Here is a 25,669-nt window from a genome sequence, read left to right on the forward strand (position 1 = left end):
CCTTATATCTCTTATATATGCACATACTACCAACCAATTATACTTCTAGCAGTTGAAGTGTAATTGTATAGAATTTTAAATTCCTGCCTAGTTGTAAAATGAATAAACCCTACTTATAAGTTTCTTATTTACTTTATTCTAACAGCCATTAGACTGAGCGGCCCGGGTGCCCACTGCCCCCCTGCCCCCCGGTCCAGCCCACCCCTGCCCACCAGTATTGCGTTCGGGTCAACCTGGATCATCTCGCGTTCAAGCTATGAATTTCATAGTTCAGTCCTTTACACCAGGCTCTGGAACACCAGTTTTGCTGGTGGGGAAAAGCCTTCAAATGTTCCAGAATTCTTTTGTCATCATCTGTATATAAGTGCATTTTTAATTATTATTATTTTTATTAACCTTTACTTATAGGGCTCCACATGAGGTCCACAGCGCAGTACAGAGGGCAAACAACAAGACAGTACATTGTATAACTGTACAATACAGTATACAAATAACACTACAACTCTCAGCACAGCTACTGGGGTACAAGGGGTATATTCAGCGCTGGCTGAAACTTGTGCCCATTAGCGTCGGCACAATTAACTGGTTTAGACCCACTGAAAGCGGTGCAAAGACAATGGACGAGTGAAGTCAATGGGCAGAGAGCCCAAGGAGGAGGTGCGCAGTGTAACTGGTGAGCAAAAGTTATAGTTAATGAGAACAGGATGGAAGATGCTCCTTCTCACTAGAGCTTACAATCTAAAGGGCAGACAAACTGTTGACACATGGGGGTGAGCCAATGTAAGGGGATCTGAAGGTAAAAACAAGAGTGGGAGAGATGGAGGATCAAAAGATGGTGAGGTATACTACATGGTGAAATGGTTAAGTGAAGAACAGGGAGGCCTTAATAGAAAAGTGGGTTTTCAATGACCATTTGAAGCTATATAGAGGCTAGGGCAGACGTGTTAAACTTACGGCCTGCGGGCCATATGTAGTCCAAATGCATATTTTTTGCAGCCACGTATTACGTGAAATGTGGCCCATGTTTTATTTTATTTGGTTAAATGACTTGAAAATTCACTGAATACGACAGAACAGTTTGCGTGTGACTTCAGTCAACCTTCCCCCATCAGTGTCACGTGACACACGCTTGCCGATTCTGCTCATCTCCCTCCACCCACTCTGTACATTGCCGCACACAGTCAGAACAGTACACTTTCTGTGTTCAAGCGAACTGCTTGGTACCTGGTAATCTGTGACTGTGCTCAAAAGATTATCATTGAAAAACAGAAATGGTGGGTTGCGCTATCTGTAGACGTATGAAGCAGCCAAAAAACGAACCTGAAAGTGTATGGGAGGGAATCCCTACCCTCCCGGAAGGGGGACTGGTTATAGAGATATGTCAGGTTCAAGGCGCTGGTAAATAGGATATATGTAGCGGGGTAAAAATAATTGCAAGTACATTGTGCATATTATGGTCCAATAAATGCAATTATTTTTACCCCGCTACATATATCCTATTTACCAGTGCCTTGAACCTGACATATCTCTAAAAGATTATCATTGTTTGTTTGGTAAGTTGGTGACCAAGTAAATTTATATGACAGTCGGTCGATTGTTTATCAAATGTATTACCCATTTGCGCTGATGATGGTTATTTATTGCTTTTTAATTGTTATGACCCACACAATCTTAGACTTTGATTATTTTGCCCAATTGTGGTTTTGAGTTTGATGTGCCTGGGCTAGGAGATAGTCTGATAGAACGAAGGAGATCTTTCCAATTTTGGGGAGGGGGGGGGCAGCACAGGTGAAATCTTGGATATGGGAGTGAGATGTGGTTACCAGAGGGGAGGAGATGTAGTGGGCAGGGACAGAACAAACTGAAGCCACCAGACATTAGCACATTAAAAGGCCACTAAACATAAAAATGCTGGTTCTTTATATAAAGAGGAATATAGATAGATATCGACTGGTCATATGTATAATTTACATTGTACAATATAAATTCCCTTTTTGAATAGATGTAAAAGTAAAATATATGGGTATACTGCATTAATATCATGCAACACATAGATTTCCATCGGAGAATTTCAGCTATTGGTGCTCAAGCCCAACCTCAGGGAACCATAAAACAAGCCAGGATTTATGGATGTCTTTGCTGAAACACAAGCAAATCAATCAACATGACTGCATTTAATTAACTCAAGTATAGATATCTTGAAAATCTGTAGATCCCTGAGGACTGACTTAATAACTATTCATATAGATAAGTTAGGAAGTGCCTCAGAGAAGGATTCCCAGAGAATTGTCAGCCTTCAATATTGTTTCAAAATGGCTGCTCCCACTCTCTGAGGGAGTGACGGTTGCCCTTTGAGGGCAAGCAATCATGTACTATTTCCGATGTTGTCTTGTCCAGTAGGATGGCGCCGTAAATTGCCAGGAACCTGCACATTGGACAAATGGTTTATTAGAAAACGTATTAACAATTTACTGTAATATATATATATATATATATATATATATATATATATATATATATATATATATAATTATATATAAGGCTGCACGATGGCTGAGTGGTTAGCACTTCTGCCTCACAGCACTGGGGTCATGAGTTCAATTCCCGACCATGGCCTTATCTGTGTGTAGTTTGTATGTTCTCCCCGTGTTTGCATGGGTTTCCTCCAGGTGCTCCGGTTTCCTCCCACACTCCAAAAACATACTAGTAGATTAATTGGCTGCTATCAAATTGTCCCTAGTCTCTCTCTCTCTCTCTGTCTGCATCTCTGTCTGTCTGTCTGTGTGTGTCTTAAGGAATTAGACTGTAAGCTCCAATGGGGCAGGGACTGATGTGAATGAGTTCTCTGTACAGCGCTGCGGAATTAGTGGCGCTATATAAATAAATGGTGATGATGATGATGATGATGACAATTCACTGGGAATCCTTCTCTAAGGTACTTCCTAACCTAATATTAATGAAGTACTGGTTGAACACACTGGCTGCAATCACATGACTATTGGTTCACACCATAAAACTTAAAATGCCCCAATATTTTTCATCTGCCCCATGACCATCAAAATAACTCCCCAGGGTTACCTAGTATTGGCCATGCCAAATAAATATGTGGTAGAGACTGTCTATATGAATAGTTATTAAGTCAGTCCTCAGGGATCTACAGATTTTCAAGATATCTATACTTGAGTTAATTAAATGCAGTCATGTTGATTGATTTGCTTGTGTTTCAGCAAAGATTTCCATAAATCCTGGCTTGTTTTATGGTTCCCTGAGGTTGGGCTTGAGCACCAATGGCTGAAATTCTCTGATAGAAATCTATGTGTTGCATGATATTAATGCAGTATACCCATATATTTTACTTTTACATCTATTCAAATAGGAAAATGATATTGCACAATGTGAATTATACATATGACCATTCCCTATCTATCTATATTCCTCTTTATATAAAGCAGTTTACAATTAGTGGCCTTTTAATGTCCCAATGTTCTGATGGCTACAGACAGTTCTATCCTCGCCCATTTAACCTCCTTCCCAGGAGTAATTTCTATAGATCTGGTGCATAAATTCTTATGACTGACAACTTCCAAATCATCAGTCTTTTTGTCTATTCTTCACATATTCTTCACGCAATAGATCATTATATGACTGATGATCATAGGCAGGCGCGGGCTGGGAGAGGCGTGGCCGGGGGGCACACAGGCGGCCACATCATATTACAGGAGATGCGGCCGCGTCATTGATGACGCGGCCGCATCCCCTGTCATGTGATGCGGCCGCCTGTGCGCTGACACGGCCGCATCTGATGACATCGGATGCGGCCGCGGGGGGAGAAACTGTTTTTTGCATCCGGGGGGGGCGGCCGACCGGCCTACCCCCCGGCCCTAATAGGCGTATAACCCAGCGGCCCGGGGGGCCGCTGCCCCCCTGCCCCCCGGGCCAGCCCGCCACTGATCATAGGATGGGGCTGCAAATACTGGATATTATTCAGTAAAGATTTCGACATGGAACATAGAGAACAGTGGAAATGTAAATATACATTAGACTTGTCTTTGTATTTCAGGGCAGATGGGTAGTTTAATATGGATTAAGTCTAGGAGCATAGACATATTATGTGCAGATCATCTCTTTTTACTAAAAGACTGGTGTAACACAGTTATTGTATATACATTTCCACAGATGTTAAATGTACAGAATGTCTAAGAAAGGTTAATTGACCTATGGCTCTCCATCAGTTGTGGAAATCCTAAAATGATGTCCGGTCAGGGGCGGATCTAGAATTCTGTTTTCTGACAGCTAAGCATCACAGATGCCAATTCCGCTTATAACAAGCGGAGTTGAGCTGTTTTTTTTGTTTTTAGAGTTACAGGGTTTTTTTGGCGGTCGCAGGTTTTTGGACTTCAAAACACTTTTTATTTTTATTTTTTCCAAAAAACTTTATTGCCTTGTGAATAAGACAGTTTCAGTGTAATGGATGCTGCGAGTCTCTTAAGTGGGCGTGACCTCAGGTGTTGGCAGGTATGTGAGAGTTAGCAGGAGCTGCCTCGAGTTTATAGCTGCAAGACCGGCCTTCTGCCTAACAGCGCTGGTACTGCCTTGGGTACAATGACAACTAGTTACCAGCCGTCTCGATGTGAAGATGTTTGTACCGAGAGCTGTTAAGAGGCGACAGGAAAGCAGAGACTCGGGGTGAAGATAAGAGCATCCGGACAGAACCTTATATCCAAAATCCAGTCTCCATTATCTGACCCCTCTTCCGCTAAAACGGCTGACGCCCCATTATCACAGCCTGCCCATATCCCCACCTCTCTTCCTCTAGCCCCGCAGGACCTCTTCCATCACACAGCCTATGCCCTGCAACCCCTCCTTTATCATCTGCCTCTTCTCCTGCCCATTTTACAGTACCCACCCCTTGTGATGTCACTGTCTTACCAACTTCCCTATCTCCTGAGTTACTGTTAACACCTGTCTCTGGTTGTGCCAGTTTATCAACATCTAGCTCCAGTGCAACACATATTCCAGCATCTGCCTCCTCTTTTGCCCATTTTACAGTGTCCACCCCCTGTGATGTCACTGCCTCACCAACCCCCCTATCTTCTGCACCAGTGGTAATATCTAGTCCCAGTGCAACACATATTCCAGCATCTGCCTCTTCTCATGTACATGTTACAATACCTATCCCTTGTGGTGTCCCTGCCTCACCAGACTCACCATCTCCTGAGCTACTGCTAAAAACTGTCTCTGGTTGTACCAGTCTATCAACAACTACCTCCAGTACAACACAGATTTCAGAATCTGCCCTCTCTTCTCAGGGGCTGATCTAGAATTTTTTTTTTAACCGGGGGCAATTTAGTCCCCGCCCCATTTTTGACAGCTAAGGCTGACTACGGCTGCACACTATGTGTAGGTCCGTTCGGCAGAGACAGGCAGGAAGAGTGTGCTGCCCGGCTGCTCTGATTATTTTTAAAACACAATCGGAGCAGCCGGGCAGCACACTCTCCCTGCCTGTCTCTGCCGAACAGACCTGCACCCTCCCCCTGGTTTCGCCACTGCTTCTGCCCATCTTTCAGCTTCAGTGTCCTCTCCTGAATCGCTTTCATCATCTGTCTCTCATCCTGCATCTCTTCCAACATCTGCTCCTCCTTCTGAATCAGGGATATCCTCTGACTCTGCCCATCCTTCTGTCTTAGAAGATGAACCCATCATTTCTTTCAGCAATCTTCATCGTTGGTCCCTCCTGGGGGCACCTGTCTGTGTTGTATGCAGTAGATATGTAGAGTATATATGTGACCAGACAGAACATGATGTGTGCAGTTATGAGTGTAAAGCTGGGGATATATTGTGGTGTACAGAGAAAACAAACCCCTAAAGTGCAGCTATAACTCCTGAATCTTCATCTTTAGTTACTGTTACTGCAGAAAATGCTGCTGGTCCTATTACTATTAATATTATCTTGATATTCGCATCATAAATAAGAAATCATTAAAGTTTGTGGCTTTTTCGGATTATTTGGGTTTGTTTTGGGCTTGTTTTTCACTTAGCGTTTGCTTGTTTTTCATTTCAGAGTTGGCAACCCTGCCAAGCATGCCTGCGGCTGCGTGCCGGCTACCGGTCCACTCGGCAGAGACAGGCAGGGAGAGTATGCTGCCCGGCCGCTCTGATTGTATTTAAAGCACAATCAGAGCAGCCAGGCAGGACTCTCTGTCTGCAAAAACACAAACAACAAATGGCAGCGCTGGTGTATCTATAAAATAGCATATTTATTAAAAATAGATAAAAAATGAATAATCAGTATTCATGTTCTAGGAGCTTATTGCATAGCACCAGTTCATATATAAGGCACTAATATTGTCAGCTGTGTGTCAGGTGTGTCTTTTATCATATTATAATATCCTCTTACTCAATTATAATATCTGTAGATATATCATTTCTAACCAGTGCCTGGTGTGTTACTTTTTATTTAAGACTCTCTGTCTGCCTGTCTCTGCCGAACAGACCTGCATACAGTGTGCAGTTGCAAGTGGGGGGGGGTAGGGGGGGGTGCACTTTCCCATCGATCCGCCAGTGTGTTCGGTTACCTGCCTGTATTGGCTTTAGAGTGAATAATGTATCATAATAGATCCAACTGTGAGCAAATCATCCAACATTCAAATTGTTGGTCAAGAGCAAATAGCTTTACATGAATATTACCATCCCCCATTTTCCAATCCTTGCACGCTGATTGAATGATCATGCCATTAATTTTGTAAAAAATAAGACGTTTCTCCACAACCTCATTTACCTTCCTCTGTATTTTATGACGATGCACGCATAAAACATAACTAAGAACAGTATTCATCACTGACATCTTTGTATTTTGTTGTAAAATAGTGCAGTAGAGACAGTTATGTTCTATGGTATCTGAAAGAGTGACTGCGTTGCAGTAGGAATCTCTAGATGCATTCAGTGCTCTGTCAGGATTGTAGTGTATTGAAATAATCTAATGGGAAATTCTTTCAGTTGGGACTCAGTAAATACCAGTATGTTTATCTGTACTCGGTGAACAAGCCCAGCTCCCTTGTGTAACATTGTTGCTTTGTAAAATGTGTTTTTAAGATGTAAAGTGCAAGAAAAAAAGCAAATCCAAAATACACCCTGACATCAAGGCTTTCTAATAAAACATAATTTATTAAAATGTTCACATCTATGTAATTTATGTTAACTAAGACAGCCCTTGGTATATGCTGAAGATGCAGTTTACCTGAATATGCCACGACTTAAAGCATGCTCGGATATAAACTAAGGGTGCATTTATTTTATAGCCACTGGAGCATTCACCTTGGTTAGCACTCTTTATTACCACATCTAAAGTGCAGCTGCTATTGGTCGCTCATAGTTTAGTTAATCTTTTAATCCAACTTGTCTAAAATGCTCCAGACAAATACTCCAGTGGCCATTGCTCCGGTGTAAACATGGCCTAAGGGTTTCAGGTCCGCTTTTTACCACTAGATAGATGAAATACACATGTTCAGTTGGTAGGTCACATACATGCTGCACATTGACAGTTATTCCCCCCAGCTGGGTTGCTGCATTAGTGCATGCACCATTGTAGTTTATTTTAGTAAGTGGGCAATACATCATTCATGTCGTTTGAAAACAACCCAGTTCAATTACAATGTTATTGAGTTAACTATGTACTTTTAGAGGTAAATGTGCTAAACTGCGGGTTTGCAAAAGTGGAGATGTTGCCTATAGCAATCAATCAGATTCTAGCTCATTTATTTAGTAAAATTTACTAAATAAATGATAACTAGAGGCTGCTATAGGCAACATCTCCACTATTTCAAACCCACCACTTGATAAATTTACCCTTAGTGTGCTCCCCACTTATACTCTGCCACCTCACTTACTAATGGGTACATTCTGTGCATTAAAGTCTCTTCATTCCATACATCACCCACACTAATGCCACTTTGACTATATTACATATACCATTTTGATCAATGTTTTTGTGGATATGTCATAACTTTTCCACATAGCACACCATCAATAAACATATATCTTTAAAAGTACATATATTTATACATAAAAGAACTTAAAAACTATTCCAATATTTAGCACAAGGAAATGCAGTGCAAGCCTTAATAAGACAGAGGGTAGGCACATGCTATGCAGATATTATTATGTGACAAAATGAGGCATTTAAAGAGTTGTCTTTTCAAAAGGGTCTGTCTTATAAATATACTTTAATCATTATCCAATCTCTCTCTAGAGAGTCTTCTTCTTCAGTGCATTAGCTGTAGCAGACTTCCTCATAAGCTCAACCCCTGTCTTCACTTCACGTTCCCTCTGTCTTCTGGTTTGCACTTATTAGCGTGAATATGTTTTTGTGGTACTCAGGTCAATAATGGTTTTGTGACACTGTGGTGGGGTCTGGTGTATGCAGAGGTCTGCATATACCTGGCCCCCTTAACATCAAGGGCTAGATTCTAGCTTTCATTTATTTAGTACTTTCGACAAAATGACAGAGAGAATCTGATTGGTTGCTATAGGCAACATCCCCACTTTTTCAAACCCGCAGCTTAGTAAATCTAGCCCCAAGACTCTTCACAAAATGCTACTAGTTAGATTCACGTTCGAGCAGAGTGTATCCAATCAATGGTTATAGATAGGATAGAGATTATATTTGGAAAATCTATTTTTCACATCTAACCCCTACCCACCCCTAAAAAGTAAAACATCCAGTTTTGAGTGGAGACATGCAAATCGCTGCTGATTTGTCTAACTATGTATCCAGAACCACTGATTTAAGAGCAAACATACAGGCAAATATGTGGAGCCATATATCCAACTTGTAGACAGATGTTCCAATCGTATTAGATATCATCAAAGTAAGATATAGAAGGATGACGTCTACATTGACTTTATTCTATTTACCATGCATAGGCTTTGGGCTTTTTTTTACTCCAAATTACTGTCATTGAACTGGTTTATCTGTATAGCGCGAGGAAAACCAATTAAACACACACAGCAAATCAACAGGGAATAATAACCTTTGGAGCTTCAGTTACTGAGTCAGCTGAACCATCATTGACTAGCTAAGCATCATGGGATAAAAAGGTTAGCAACAACTGGAGTGTCAAGGGTATTGTTCCATGCAAAATAATTACTTACTCTTACCACCATGCTCCACTCCAGTTTGCATTAGCTTTCCAGATTGCAGTGCACATATTAAACACAAGGGGGTGTACTCACACAATAACAAGCCACTTGATCTGCTTGGCCAGGCCGAGTAAGGTGAATAGACAGATAATCAGATCCAAGAGCAGCAACAGAATGTAAGCCAACCATCTGCAGACATAGAGAGCAAAGCAAATCTGAAATACATCTGACATGTGCCTGAAATCACTTTCACTGTAATCTATTTGGCCTTCATCTTTCGTACAGAATCACGTGCATAAAGTACATATCCTCTGGCAATGTAATCAAATTAATATGGTTTTTATGGTACTTGTCATTTCTGCATCTTAAAAATAAATCACTTTGCAGCTTATGTTTGGATGTAAAAGTCAGTGAACTCAATGATGAGATTTTAGAAGTGTTTAGTCATTCAATAAATTATATAGGATACCCGCAGAAACAACTCTAATGTATATCTCTGAAAAACAAACTATGTCATACAAAGACTGACCGTATTTCAAGGACAACTAAACCCCTCAAAATGAAAATGATTTATTTTAAAACTTTATGCAAGATACATTTAAATATTGGGGTGAAAGTGTTAAATGGGTAATATATGCTAAGCAACATTAATTGTATAATATCAGCTTTATTTACCTTGGGGCTGATGTTGATATAAAGGAGAGTGGGTGGTACAGTCAGAGCCTGCGGAAACATCCTAGGTGCCATAGGCGCCACTACAACAAGCTCTGCCCTGCCCCCGCTTCTTACCATGTATGGTGTGTGTATGGGGAAGGAGTGGGTGGGGTGCAGCCTCCTTCTGCTTCTAGGATAGGATGTGATGTTGGCTGGTGTACCTTCATTTCGGGGTCTGATAATCAGTGTGAGTGCGTCATAGGGAACATAAAAACACTGAATGAGAGAAAAGATGTCACTCATTCAGGGCCTCATGCAAAGTCTGACGCAATTTACACTTTCCACCGCCTCGGGTATGGGAAGAGCCCTAGGGCTAGATTTACTAAGCTGCGGGTTTGAAAAAGTGGGGATGTTGCCTATAGCAACCAATCAGATTCTAGCTTTCATTTTGTAGAAGGTGCTAAATAAATGAAAGCTAGAATCTGATTGGTTGCTATAGGCAACATCCCCACTTTTTCAAACCCGCAGCTTAGTAAGTCTAGCCCCTAGACTTTTCAGTACATGGCTGGTTATTCTTAGGGGGTGACATTTTTTTTTCCCTGTGATCTAGCCCTGTGTTAACCTGCCTAGGGCTAGCGTTGGTTTGGGATTATGACTGAGGAACCCACACTACGGGTTTATCTGGTATAGTGCCACCAGCCCTGGTGGTAATAGTCAATTTTGGGGGGCCCCACACTTTTTGTCTATCTGATTTTGCTACTACCACCCTAGATTGGCAGCACTAGGGTTGGATAAGCTGTTAGGGGGAGGGGGGCACGCGAAAAAAATTATATTGTTATTTTTCAATGCAGCAAGGTCCATACTGATGGTCATCATCATCAGCATTGGATTTTGCACCAGGAAAGAAGCACCCGCAACAGATTCGTCTCCTAGAGGCCTATCTGCGGCTACTTCCCCCTTGGCATAGAACAAAAGAGCGTGATCCCTTACATTACTAGGATCGACCACTTCTCGCATGTGCAACAGGAAAAAGCAGTTTGCACTTTATGCGCTTGCGAGTCAGACTCAGGGGCGGATCTAGAGAATTCTTCTACCCGGGGCGATTTAGGGGGGGGGGGGCGATTTAGGCCCCGCCCCCTTTTTTACATCTGAGGCTGCCGGCGGCTGCACACTATGTGCAGGTCCGTTCAGCAGTGACAGGTAGGGACAGTGTGCTGCCCGGCCGCTCTGATCCGCCACTGGTCAGACTTGCGTCCAACTGTACATAAAGCCCTCAGTGTTTTATGTGCCCCCTAAACCTTGCCGCCACTAGGCAACCACTTAGGTTAGCCTAGTGGTAGCACCTGCTGTGGGTACAGTGATGTATAAACTGTGAGCAAAGAAAGTTCAGGCAGAGAAATGAAAGGGAGAATTCCCCCAAAAAGTAAAAAAAAAAATGAATGGAAAAGTAACATCTCACCCCTTCCTCCCACTTCAACCTCAACGCCTTATTCTTTAGGCCTTTCACCCCTAGAAACCCCCCTAACAATTTGCTTACAACATATTAAATATGTCTTTTTAGTAATGGACAAATAAAAACAGAAACTGGAAGAAAGAAGAAGAATATCGTAGTAATAATAATAATATTGGCTCATATACCAAATATGTCTAATCATTTATTGATTTCACCTTTTTTGGTTATACAAGTGATAGAATCTAAAAGTATATTATTATACATTTTAATTATCAAAATAATTTGGATTACAATTTCAAATTGAAAGAAAAAAAGCTCATCTGTAGCTGTCAATGTTATTAACCTTTTGGATTTAAAAGCTAAATTTAAATACCGAACATGAGACAGGATGCTTTAGGTGATAAATCGCATGGCTGACTCTCACCTTGTTTCTGCGAGTCATGTGTATAATAGATTAGATGAATAGATCATAGACAAGCTCAGAAACTCACCTGTAATCCTCAATGAAATTAACTTGCTCTGCCACAAAGTTCGGATTCGGCTCAACCCCCTTCCAGAAGGAGATCTCTGCCAATTGCTGAGCCACGGACTCCACTTCCCGTCTGGTGTTCCGAACAATTACCAAAAAATCTGTGCGCTTAGAAAAAATCTCTTCCAGTTGAGTTAGGTCGCTCTTCACCACAGAGTTGAGAAGCTTCACCATGTCCGAGATCTGTGGGAACAAAGAGTGACAATTAATACAGTTTGTAGAAACCCAACGCCTGAAATCTTTCAGTGTATTGTTATAGGGAAGATGACCTAAATTCAGAAGAATTACATATAATGTTTTTTTACATGTTTTAAGGGACAAGATAATGAAGGATAGCTTCAAGTAGATGTCTACTGATTCTCTTTTTAATATCCCAAATAATAGTTAAAAACACAACGGACCTGACTCATTAAGGAAAGTAAAGCAAAAAAAAAATGAGTAGTCTTTCACCTGGGCAAAACCATGTTGCATTAGAGGGGGAGGTCAATTTAAAATGTGGGGACATATTTATAATTAGGGTAGGACATGTCCTAGATCAACTTCAAATGTCAGTGTAAAAATAAAGCTATCAAGTATCTGTGTGCCAGATTAAAAAAGCAGCCAGTATTTCTCTTATGTGTAAAATAATAAACTAATTTGCATCCCTTGCATTGTAACATGGTTTTGTCCAGGAGAAAACTTACTCATTGTTTGCCCTACTTTCCTTAATGAATCAGGCCCAACATTTGCAGATATTAGCTACTCAGCAGCACCAAGAGTTAACTGTGATTTGCGAAGTGTGGATAATATGCAAGCACAGATGAGTATCTTTTAAATTAAATTTATACATGAGATCTACAATCGCCAGCTCATCAACAATCTTAATATTTACTTTAATTTTACCGGAAAACGGCAGAAAAAAAAAAGTTAACAATCATTTGCAAATGATCTTATTATGAATGTGGGTGATACACATGTAATAACTGTGTTTCCCTTAGTTTAAACTTTTATTTGGCTATATATTTTATGTAGACATACCGCCAAGCTTAAGCTGTTTTGCTCTGAAAGTAATATATAAAGCTATGCAAGTATTTTGCCATACCATAACTTGACAATAGAGGCAGTTGTAACATTGCAGTCTATGCATTTTACCTTATCAAGCCAGAGAAATCATAACAGCTCCAACTCATTGGAAATTATAAATAGGTTACATTGTCCGTACAGTATATCTAGTGTTGGAATGTTATAGTATGCTTAATAAGGATTACCAGGAATGTTTAAATACCCGGCACAGCTTGCGTGGGCTAACTCCTTCCAATACAATGCCCATTTTTAACCTGATGCTTTTCATAGGTCTGGCTAGACAACCGATGTCTCAAGAATTCATATACAACATGAGTAAAACTTTGGTATACGACTTCAGGATGGCTTGAAATTGATTTCTGTGAGGAAAACAATCTATGATTAGAGCTTAGTTCACATTACATGACATTATTCTTTGTAAACATATAAGCTGGGTGTCTTTCAGTTGTTAATTTAATGAACAACTGTCCTCTAGTTTACAAGTAAACCCCCTCCATTGTTGTGGCATAGCAACAGCTACTGAGCCCCAGTTTATCATCATCATCATTTATTTATATAGCGCCACTAATTCCGCAGCGCTGTACAGAGAACTCGCCCACATCAGGCCCTGCCCCATTGGAGCTTACAGTCTAAATTCCCTAACATTCACACAGACAGACAGACAGACACAGACTAGGGTCAAGTCTTTGATAGCGGCCAACTAACCTACTAGTATGTTTTTGGATTGTGGGAGGAAACCGGAGCACTCGGAGGAAACCCACGCAAACACAGGGAGAACATACAAACTCCACACAGATAAGGCCATAGTCGGGAATCGAACTCATGACCCCAGTGCTGTGAGGAAGAAGTTCTAACCACTAAGCCACCGTGCTAAGATTCTTCAGTACCTGAGGAATTCTTTCCTCCTAGACATCCTAGTAGCTAGGAAGGAAGTCATGTACCGAATGTAGAATTTGTTTGGGAGGCTGCTGGACATGTGCAATCTGCTTGGATTGAACTTCAAAGTCTTCAGCACTAAAAGAACTGTTCTCTACATCTTATCTCCATTAGTGATAAGCAGAATCTGCAATACTTTCCTGGGACCCACACCAATATGTCACCTAGGTGGTTGATGTCTCAGAGATGATAAATTTTTTTGCTAGAGATGTTTCTATAATTTCTAACAGGTTTGCAATTCAATCAAATGTCACAGTTTTGAAGGCCCCGAATACTGTATGTTTGCGGTATAATCCTCAATAGACCCCCATCCGAAGAGTGGCTTTGAAATTTGCGGCTTGTGTTTGCCATTTCCAGTTCTCATCGAGGTTTGCCAAACAAGTTTGAAGTTTGAGTGGATCGCCATTTGCTTTAATGTTTTTAAAAAAAAATGTAAAACTATAATGTATTTTAACATCTTTTTTTAAAACGACTTGCAAACACCTCTGTGTTCAAAGTTCGACGTTCTAATTCGAGGTTCATCATAAATAAAATAAAATCTAAATAAAAAAAAACCAGAATATATTTAATTTATCTTGAATGTGCTTGAGCTTAGTCTTGGGGGTATATTTACTAAACTGCGGGTTTGAAAAAGTGGAAATGTTGCCCATAGCAACCAATCAGATTCTAGCTGTCATTTTGTAGATTGTACTAAATAAATGCTAAATAGAATCAGATTGGTTGCTATAGGCAACATTGCCACTTTTTCAAACCCACAGTTTAGTAAATATACCCCATGGTGTCATGTACGATCAATTCTTGAGGATCGTCATTCTTCCATTATCTTAACTGACAAATGAGCCCAACGCACACGAAGGTGTGTGCGCAGTATGGTGTTTGGCTTACACATATTAGGGGAAACAGAATATGGGAGAATGAAGCTAGGCTCATGCTCTCTGTACCATGGCCCTGATCCAATTATCTACAAATCGTCATACAACACACATAATGCCTTTCCTTTGAAATGTGTATTGTTGTGAGTCACAGTTATGAAAACGCATACACGCTGCTGGGCTACTGACGGCAAGGAGCCAGTGTCAATGGTACAGAGAGTAAAACCTTGGCCTACCCTCTGGCCAAGGATAGTAGAGCACTTTTTTGTTTGCCTGGGGCTTATGGTACACAATAAGCTAACACGGTTTTGCATGAATGGTTTGCTGTTTTAATGCAGAGTGACAAGCAGCCCCCTTAGGATTATGCAGGAGGTAGGAGCTTAGCAGCAGAGGAGGCTACTTTCAGCATTTGTTTTAGAGGGTAAAGGCTGCAGGTTCTATAAATGAAAATAGAAAAACCAAATGTTTTAACGTAATAGTTAAAGAGAGGGGGATCCGTTTATTAAGAAGCTATAGATAGCACACATCTGGAGGAACATATTGGGATTACCAAAAATGCTGTACTGAAGCAAGAAGTCTCTTGCGTCTTTTGAGCAGCAAAAGTATTGCTTGTATGCTACTAACAATCTTCATCAAGCTAACAGCTAGCATCTTCTTTAGAGGACCACTTAACCTAAATACAAGTGGCTGTAAAAATGTGCCACTAATGGCATCCACAATTATATATGCAAACGCTATGGGAGTATATCAGAACTGAATATATGTAAGATAAGGTTTGTATTATGGTGGTGGTGGATGGGGGTTATTTTTCTTATGCAGACCAGACTTTCTGCCAGTACGATCATTGACGGATATTGCCTTAACCTAAAATGGGTGATAACAGAGCATACCAGCTTTTAGTTAGACAGATAGCAAAGCTCTATCTTATATCTTAATAAAGCAAGCTGCAAAAAACAACATGAGTATCTAGAGAGAGTTACTAAATAACGACAAATAGAGTATGGACCTCTGGAAACCCCCTCCAAGCCTGGGGCACTGTATAATTGAGGTGGCTGGACCCTGCCCCCGCTTCACACGGCTCTGCTTGAAAAGGGAGAGCTGTGCATGCAGCATTGCCCATGTATATTACGGGGATAGGAAGAGTTGGAGAGCAGCCAAGCACTGTCTAAAATTATAGCCACACCCCCATGCATGCTGGTCACGCCCATTGGCGGCGTGGTGTGGAAACCCCCCTCTACAAATCCTGCATTTTGCCCCTGGAAGTTATTGTTGCAATGACGGACTTACATGAACAATCGTTACTGCACTAGTTGAACTTCCTCTTGATGGAGTAACATTCGATCAGTACTGTAATGCCATAATAAAATAATGGTGAGTGTTATTCTCCAGTGTTTTTCTGTACGAGTTCAGCCCAAGCTATGTTGTACTGCTTTTTACTATTGTTTAGTGCTCGGGCTTGTTATAGAAGGTGATGCACATAGCTAGATATGCTTTGCTTTCCCTGATTCGGTTAATTTAGAGGATGTTATCTGTTTACGACTCACAATGCTGATGACATCTGAGAGAGGGATTTATTATATAGTAGTACAATAGTACTTTTACAAAAGAGAATCATGTGAACTTGTAGTAAAGGAGAAGAGATATTTTGTGTTGCAGATAACAGCACACTGTATTCGCCACTAACGCAATACCACAAATGGAGATGGCTCCTTTGGTTGGGTACACACTACAGGTTTTTCACCCGATTATCAGGTTAATCACATTTATCAATCATAAACGACCGTTCTGCCCAATATCACATTAGTATGTACACTCCAACGATGAACGATTATCTTTCCAATGCACATTGAATTGTTTGATTTGATTTTATAAACAGGCTAATAATTTTGTTCGACGATGGAACGTTGACGTTCCAATCCTGCAGTGTGTATGCACTCAAAACTATTGCAATTGGTTCAGCCAGTGGTTATAACAGATAAGGAGCACAGATCTGACGGTAAATTATGTAAAATCATGTAAGTGTGTACGAATGAATCGGCATGCTCACCGGGACTTTCTGTCGTTGGTAAAATCGGCAATGATATTGCATCGGGAGAAATTTTCTGTAGTGTGCACCCTGCCTTACTCTTGCTCTCTTTTTGTAGTTATTGTTTTTTCCTCTATATATTCAATCCTTGTGAGTTAACTCTGTTTCCATCCACAAGTAATCCACAATTTACCTGGCCTGTTCTAGTCACCCCCTTGTAACTACCTCAATGGAGGTTTTCAGGAAAGTTGCACGGAAAAGGGAATGTAAGTTATTTTCAGAGTTAATGTAAGAACCTTAGATGTTAAGGAATTAGGAGATCAGAATAAATCCAGCTTTGAAGTTATTCTTGGTTCCGTTCTACCAAATACATCCAGGATTATCCAAATGGCAACCTAGGTCAGTAAGACCCGGAAGAGTCGTATGGAACCAGAGACAGGCTATATGACTGATTTTTTTTTATCACTTTATTTTTTAAATTCATGAGCAAATGTCAAGGTCTACATTCAATGCTCTTTCACGCTGGTACAGATTTAATATCATTAGCTATCAGCAGATGCTCTTCTGAAGATACCTACATGGACGGTAACATAAAAACATGTATGACTGTGATAAGAGGGATTCTTCAGTCCAGTTAAAATATTTCATGCACCTCTTGTACCAGTTAATATTAAAATCTTCGCCCCTTCTTTCAGTGATCTAATACAATACCAGGTGTCTCACACATGGCAGTGTACATGGTTCCTATGCAGGAATTGACTTAATTTGATTTGACACCTCATTCACATGGAGAACAGCTTGGATGATAGAGTCCAATTCACTTTCAGAGTTAAGCGGGGTGTTAAGCGGCTTCCTATCCTAGATGTAGCACAGAAACCTGTGTATGAGAGCTGAAGAATCAGGTAGACTTTGTTATTAATATCATCTCACTGGGTACAGGAAGAGTGGGTACCAGCACTTTAGTGTTCTCCTACCCTACAGGTAATGTTTACAGAATATAATAAAATTGGGGGCCCAAAACATGTACTATGCATAGCAACCATTAAATTCTGTATTGGGATAAAGAAATCTATATTTATCAGTAATGGTTTGAATAATATACATTAGTGGATAAAAGAAGTTAGCAAACTAATAATCTGCAAATTAAATGGGGGTTTACACCTTCAAAGTACTTTAATTTACTGTCTTATATGTACCCTTCTGCAGACTTTTATAAATGCATTGCTGTCTCATTTATATATTCATATTTTCATTGTCCGTGGATATGGCACAAATCTACTCTATGGATATGTTTGTATCCGATAGAGCATTGATGGGCAACCGGACTTACTTTGGGGGTCACCTGTTGCCAACCACTGTCGATGGTTTGGCATTTTGGAAACCACCAAAGTAAACAACTCTGGGGGTATATTTACTAAACGGCAGGTTAGAAAAAGTGGATATGTTGCATATCAGATTCCAGTTATCATTTATTTAGTACATTGTACAAAATGACAGCTAGAATCTGATTGGTTGCCATAGGCAACATTTCCACTTTTTCAAACCCGCAGATTAGTAAATATAACGACTGGGGGAAATTTATCAAGCTGTGGGTTTGAAAAAGTGGAAATGTTGCCTATGGCAACCAATCAGATTCTAGTTATCAGTTATTTAGTACATTCTACAAAATGACAGATAGAATCTGATTGGTTGCTATAGGCAACATCTCTACTTTTTCAAACCCGCAGTTTAGTAAATATACCCCTGGATACATGTTAAAAAATAGCAGAAAGAGCTAAATAAAGTTGGAAAGCAAAAACAATGTATTTAGTGAAAAGTATAAGACAGTGATATAAAGTTATTTGAACGAGAACAAACCCATTAATAGTACAAACAGTAATAGAATGACCTGCAAAAGAAAGTGGACAAAGGTATAATGCTTTTAGAATATTCAACTATAACGTTTTCTTGCACCCCATGCCTCATTAAATCAGTTACAAAGGGGTCTATTTATCAAGCCTCCTCAGTTGAGAAGATTATCACTTATCGCAGTGACAGAAAATCTGGATTTTATAATAAAATGTCACAGGGGCAGCTGAGCGATCCCCAGCCCCCCCGACGAAACTGTCCGCCAGTGGTAAGGGGAGTCTTAGCGCTCACCGGGCCAGTCTGGTGTCAATTTGCACATGCATTAGGCTGGTTGCTGACTCACGCATGTGCACTGGCACCGGAAAACAGGACTTCAGTTCCAGATTTGGTAAAAAAATAAAATAAAACTAAAGTTAAACAAAGCAAAAAAAATGTCTTATTTAAGTAAACAAAAAGAAGCAAAAAAAATCTTTTATTTTAATAATAAAGCTTCAGGGAATCCATTTTTTTTTTAGAATTCTGGGCTTTTCTGATTGGTATTCCAAAATATCCACATGACACTAACCATAAATAGGGGCTGCATAACATCATTATTATATAACATTACGTGAGGCCTGTTAGTTTTACATTTTCTGCCATGACCCATCGTCCTCTATTCTGGATTTACCTATTATGGAATCCCGAGCAAAGACATGGATAACGGACAACTCAGCCATCCAGATAACAATATTAACACGTCTTTCATTCTCAGAACTCACCAGCAAGTCAATGGAGGTCAACGTGTGGTTGGCATTCATGAGCGAGTAGGTCACTTGATATACTCCATCATTTGTTTCGCTATTTCCATAGAAACCGATGCCAATGCCAGCACTGAGGAGAGAAAAAAGAAGAGTTATAAGAGTGCTGCTGTAAATCCCATGATAACATCCACAAAGAACTAATTTACACTATTTAAAAGTCCCAATTAACTGGTATCTCAAATGGAATTTATAAGTGGCTCTGCCTGGCATCTCCTAGGAGTCAGTATCTAGGTCTGTCTTGCCCAGAATCCCTTCTGTAGCCTAGAAACAAATTCTGTACTTGAAATATAGTCTGTGGTTAATACATCACATTTGGTGTATGTATAGTAATCAACCATAGTAATAGTAATTTTTGAATACTTAGAATAAAGGTTAATTTAAAGCTACATTATGACCTAGGAAAATCTGTATCACCACACACATGAATGGTGACATACTAAAAAAGGAAGTTATTAGCCACCGATTTTTAACCCTTTCAATGCCAGTTATTTGTGGAAACTCTCTTCTTCAGGAGACAAGCCAAATGCACGGTGACCTAGTGGTTAGCACTTCTGCCTCACAGCGCTGGGGTCATGAGTTCAATTCCCGACCATGGCCTTATTTGTGTGGAGTTTGTATGTTCTCCCTGTGTTTGCGTGGGTTTCCTCCGGGTGCTCTGGTTTCCTCCCACACTCCAAAAACATACTGGTAGGTTAATTGGCTGCTATCAAAATTGACCCTAGTCTCTCTCTGTCTGTCTGTGAGTATGTATGTTGGGGAATTTAGACTGTAAGCTTCAATGGGGCAGGGACTGATGTAAATGAGTTCTCTGTACAGCGCTGCGGAATTAGTGGCGCTATATAAATAAAATGATGATGATGATGTCAATGTTTTGTTGTATGTCCTTGGAAATACATCAAGCTGGTGGCACAACTGTGTTTTTGGTACAAGCTGTTGATAGAAATAAATAAATCAATAACATTTATTTGATCTGTTATCCGCTGTTTCCAAAATGCTCACAAATGCTATATATACAGATAAAACAGCTGCTGAAATAGAGGCGCATTGAAATAAATGTAATACGCTCCAATCTGTCACAGATGAGCTGTAACAAGCTATTAAAGGCTCAAACACTCGTGAATACTGTCCTAAAAGTTTTAAGAACATCATTTAAAATATGGGTGTGGCAACCACCATACTCTTTAAACCTCTATGCATAAATATAATTTCTTTCCTGAGTGATTCATGGTCATATACATTATATAGTGAAAGAAGCACTAGGAAAGTGGAATATGGCAGGTATTTATGTCCCATGCTGTATGTCATATATGCTTTTGAACCCCAGGGAGATGACTGGTGTTTGGGAAAAGCTTCCCAAAGAGTATGTTCAGCTTTAGGAAAAACTGGTAATGGTACCTGGGGTGTAAATGAAAAGAGAAGGGCGGGCTCCATTTACAAGGCCCAGTCCGGGTCTTTTGATCTTCCAGTCTGACAGCAGACTGATTAAGGGTTGAACTTGTAAGGTGTGTTTAAAAGGATGTCAGTGTGATCCGTCCCATTCTCTGCTCTGCAGGGACTCTACAGGAGATAGCCTGATATCTGCTGTGATTGAACAATATTTTCTGAAAGTCCTTATGTTTTTCTCTAGTTTGATAGTTAGGAACAACATGTTCCTAACGACATGGACAGGCACAGTGTTTATTTTGAATTTTTCTTTATTTTCTTCTACAACTGCCCTCAGCCAGTTTTACTAAAACCTTGGACTTGTGTGACTTCTCTACTGCTGTACACTACCATATACCCCAGGAGGCACCTGTTCCCCTAACCCAGTTACAACTTATATATTATCTGCACACTTGAAATAACTGCAGTGTTTATACAGCAAGGTCCAAAAAGCAAGTTCAGGGGAGTGACAAGGTGATTCGCATTACCATGGCACATTGGGCGGGAAGGGGGGGGCAAGATGAAGCAAAACACGTCTTTGCACCCTCTTTAGCACAAGATCGGGTCTGCTCAGGCAGGGTAACCTACTCTCCCAGGAGCCTGAGAGAACTCCCCGCACTCTGTCGGCCTAATAAAGTGGGAAGTTATTAAGTTGCTTTTGAACAAAACTGCAGTGGAATGGCAGGTTAATACGGAACAAGGTATTTTATCTTAATTTACAATGTAATGAATTAAAATATGGTCTCTCATAAAATGACATACACTATCTGTATAGGCTAACCTAGTTAAAACTAAAAGAGAGTTTACTAGGTCAGAATCCCTGTAGTAAAGCAATACACCAGCATAGAGCAGATCAAAAAAATCAGACAACTAAAATGTTCATTCCATATTGGACAGTAGGGGTATATTTACTAAACTGCGGGTTTGAAAAAGTGTTGATGTTGGTTATAGCAACCAATCAGATTCTAGCTGTCATTTTGTACAGTGTACTAAATAAATGACAGCTAGAATCTAATTGGTTGCTTAAGCAACATCTCCACTTTTTCAAACACGCAGTTTAGTAAATCTAGCCCTACGAGTGCTTCTGAAACTTATGCTCTAACAAAATCACAATTGTTGGCTATGTCTTTCTACTCCAGACTGCACTACTGTATTTTTGACAACCGGAGTGAGGCAGGGAAAGGGACTTAGGATCCATATATTCTTTTCACCATTCATTTTTTATAACTTTTTTCATATTCTCATGCCATTTGCCACATGTTAACATCCCTACTGATAGCTGGATGTTGCAGGTTTGCATACCAAGAAAATAAACTAGGTTTTCTGTGCAGCATAGCTAAATAATTAAAGATATATATTTACTGTACATTTAAATGTAACTAAATGTATTTAACATAATAGTGTTAGTTTCCTATATTCGCATGACCATTTAATTCAGATGACTGACAACTTTTGTCCTGGGAGGCAAGCACAAATAAATGGCCCAGGCAATTTACAGCGTGCTGCAACATAAGATTGGGTGTTGCCAAACCCTTGTGGGCCTGGATTTACCAATGTGGGTGTATGTGTGAAGAAACGTGTGTCCTTTGAAAATCATCATCATCATCATTTATTTATATAGCGCCACTAATTCCGCAGCGCTGTACAGAGAACTCACTCACATCAGTCCCTACCCCATTGGGGCTCACAGTCTAAATTCCCTAACACAGACACACAGACAGACAGACAGACTAGGGTCAGTTTTTGTTAGCAGCCAATTAACCTACCAGTATGTTTTTGGAGTGTGGGAGGAAACCGGAGCACCTGGAGGAAACCCACGCAAACACGGGGAGAACATACAAACTCCACACAGATAAGGCCATGGTCGGGAATTGAACTTATAACCCCAGTGCTGTGAGGCAGAAGTGCTAACCACTAAGCCACCGTGCTGCCCTAAATCACCTAGGTGAATTGTTGCAACCAAAGTGTAGTTTATTCAGCAGATGGCAGAACAAGCGATGTACAGATACAAGGCAGGAGAATTCTTTACAAGCACAACGTATTCACATGACAGAATCACATTTCCTAGTCACAACAAAACAAGATCTGCCTTTATAGCCCAAAGGCACAGATCATATAAACCTTATAATTCCCATGGTGGTGAAGCTAATGGGGCGCATATTAGGACGGTAGCTATCTTGTGATAGGAGGTAAGATGATAGGGCTAACCCCGGAGTATCCTTTCCCTGCTGGCTGGGGACCACTGGTTCCCTGGGGAGAGGGAGCCTAGGAGTCTGGGCCAGGGTACTATTATGTAATGACCTTGTTGGCCAGATGACAAAGTGGATGATATGGACTTTGTTTACGCTCATTGTTCAGCCCAGACCTCTTATTCTGTCTTATCTCTGCGTAACTATTCCACCTGGCGACATTTAAGAACAAATCTGTCTAACACATAAGCTTGAAATATGCAGGGAATATAATAGCATATGTTAACAAATATATATGAACACAAATTACAATAAACTAACAAAGCAAGATGAGTGCAGTTCAGTATGCCGAAAGAGGCGATGGAACACAAATGTCCTTGTGTCTTAACCGCTGGAGTCCAAGCTCACAACGTGGTTTCCACAGTGTGGTTTTACAGAAGCCCTAAAATGTATTGCAAATTGTGATTTCAAACTGCTGTGATCAGACAATACAGTCCTATATTAAAACACATATATATGCTATAAACTCTCTCAAATTCAATATTTGCAGCAGCCCCCATTTTGAGCCTTCACAAGTGAATGAGTCATTATTGATCCGCAAACAGGAAAATTTGGCCTGTTGAGGGTAATTGAGGAGGTATTTGACAAGTTCTGTTGCGGAAGACACCTATAGCCCGTCTGTAAGAGACTATAGCGTGTTGGATAAAATGTCCTCTCTCTGGTGAACAAAATGCCAAGAGAACCACCCTTTTTTTGCTTACTATATAGTGCACAACACATTATGTTATAACTTGGGCCTGATTCATTAAGGATCTTAAATTAAGAAGTTTCTTATTTAAGTCTCCTGGACAAAACCATGTTACAATGCAAGGGGTGCAAATTAGTTTTCTGTTTTGCACATAAGTTAAATACTGATTGTTTTTTCATGTACAAATATCAACTTTAAATTTCAGTGTACAAATAAGCTATCAAGTATTTGTATGCTATATGAAAAAACAGTCAGTATTTAACATGCCCAGATCATGATGCTAAGTGGTTAGCTCTTCTGCCTCACAGCACTGGGGTCATAAGTTCAATTCCCGACCATGGCCTTATCTGTGTGGAGTTTGTATGTTCTCCCTGTGTTTGCATGGGTTTTCTCCGGGTGCTCCGGTTTCCTCCCACACTCCAAAAACATACTAGTAGTTTAATTGGCTGTTATCAAAATTGACCCTAATGTCTCTCTCTCTCTCTCTCTCTCTCTGTGTATGTTAGGGAATTTAGACTAAGCTTCAATGGGGCAGGGACTGATGTGAATGAGTTCTCTGTACAGCGCTGCGGAATCGGTGGCGCTATATAAATAAATGATGATTATGATGGGGTGTGCCCATGTCACAAGTCATAACTCTCCACTTTCTGATCAAAGGTGTCCACGGGTGGGATGGTGGAACAGAGCCCTCAGGACCCTCAAACCAGGACTTCCAAAATGGGCACAATTGTGAGGTATGCTATATAGTAAGGAAATTAAAAATTGGAGATAGTTCTACTTTAACCAATTATTTGGTGCAGTTTCCCTTTAAGCTGAGACACTTCGGTATGCTGCGTAAAATGGCAGAATCTGATTCCTTCACAGTCTTAAACACTGCATAGAATTAAGATGACACACTGATTCTCTTTCACATCCATCCTCCATGATGTAATTGTAAATCACATTCTTATGCATCTGTTACAAGGTGGGTGGAACAGATGGTAAAAAGCCTTAATCTGGAGGGAATGTTGCTATCACACTTACTGGAGACACCCTGTGATTGTGAACATTAAAATGAGCAGGATAATAATTAATTTTCACTTATGTTGCTGCCTGCAACCATTCATAACGGACAGGTGCTGCGTCATAACAGCTGATTGACAAGTTGTTAATTTGCAATATGCTGGTAGGTATTAAATGAGCGTAAAGTCTATAGTTATGTTAGCTGCCTGATACTTTAGGACATGATTAAAGCTTTGTGATTGACAAACTTTATCTGTTGCATTATTTTCCAGAATGTGCTTCTAAATAGGTTATTGTTATTTATATATATCTACAAAGTAACGGCACATTTGATATGCTCCATACTTGCCAACTCTCCCGGAATGTCCGGGAGACTCCCAGATTCCAGGTGGGTCTTTCAGGAGTATGGCAGTCTCCCATATCTGCCCAAAATGCCGCAATTCTCCGGGAATCGCGGCATTGGGTCCAAGATGACACGGTTTTCGGAGCCCCGCCCCCCGCACGCCCACCTCCTCCCGGCAGCTCCCGGACGCCAACTAGAAGAAGTACAATCAAGTAATACAATGTAACACATACAACATAAGGTGTCCAGGACCATAACTATGTGGCACTTTCAGTCATGCAATATATTTATATACTTGCGATATTACACATACACTCAACATCCACACTCACATATTCATGATAATAGATATAATTGATATAAATGATTTATTTGCATTTACTAACACAAGTTCACATCACTAACCAATATGCTACCAGTCAGTCAACAAATAATAATCAGTAAAAATATGACATCACACAGCACTACCAAACTAAACATAATGTACAAATATGGTTTGAGTCTAAATAAGGCTGTTAAATCCTTATTTTGTTTAAATAGTAATCAATCATTCCAGTGAAATAATATTATTCTGATAAATTCCAATTTCGTTACAACAAGTACAGGTGTGCTCCTAAACAATGCATCAGAATAAACCACTTGTTTCA

The 25,669-nt window shown here is 40.3% G+C and overlaps 2 protein-coding genes across 5 annotated transcripts in view; one reads left to right on the top strand and one right to left on the bottom strand.

Annotated features, from left to right (window-relative positions):
- LOC142107222 (immunoglobulin superfamily member 1-like) overlaps positions 1-25,669 on the top strand; it is a 196,929-nt gene that overhangs the window by 33,905 nt on the left and 137,355 nt on the right. The gene's annotated exons all lie outside the window — the stretch shown is intronic.
- The window catches only part of TTYH1 (tweety family member 1), a 110,581-nt gene that overhangs the window by 21,220 nt on the left and 63,692 nt on the right, over positions 1-25,669 (bottom strand). For both annotated transcript variants that reach the window (XM_075190478.1, XM_075190477.1), the window contains exons 3-5: positions 19,277-19,388; positions 11,737-11,957; positions 9,232-9,327 (exon numbers count right to left, since the gene is read on the bottom strand). In XM_075190478.1, coding sequence (XP_075046579.1) covers positions 9,232-9,327; positions 11,737-11,957; positions 19,277-19,388 — 429 coding nt within the window. The remainder of the gene's footprint in view (positions 1-9,231; positions 9,328-11,736; positions 11,958-19,276; positions 19,389-25,669) is intronic.

Source organism: Mixophyes fleayi, chromosome 11, assembly GCF_038048845.1.
Source record: "Mixophyes fleayi isolate aMixFle1 chromosome 11, aMixFle1.hap1, whole genome shotgun sequence".
In the NCBI taxonomy this organism is placed as follows: domain Eukaryota; kingdom Metazoa; phylum Chordata; class Amphibia; order Anura; family Limnodynastidae; genus Mixophyes; species Mixophyes fleayi.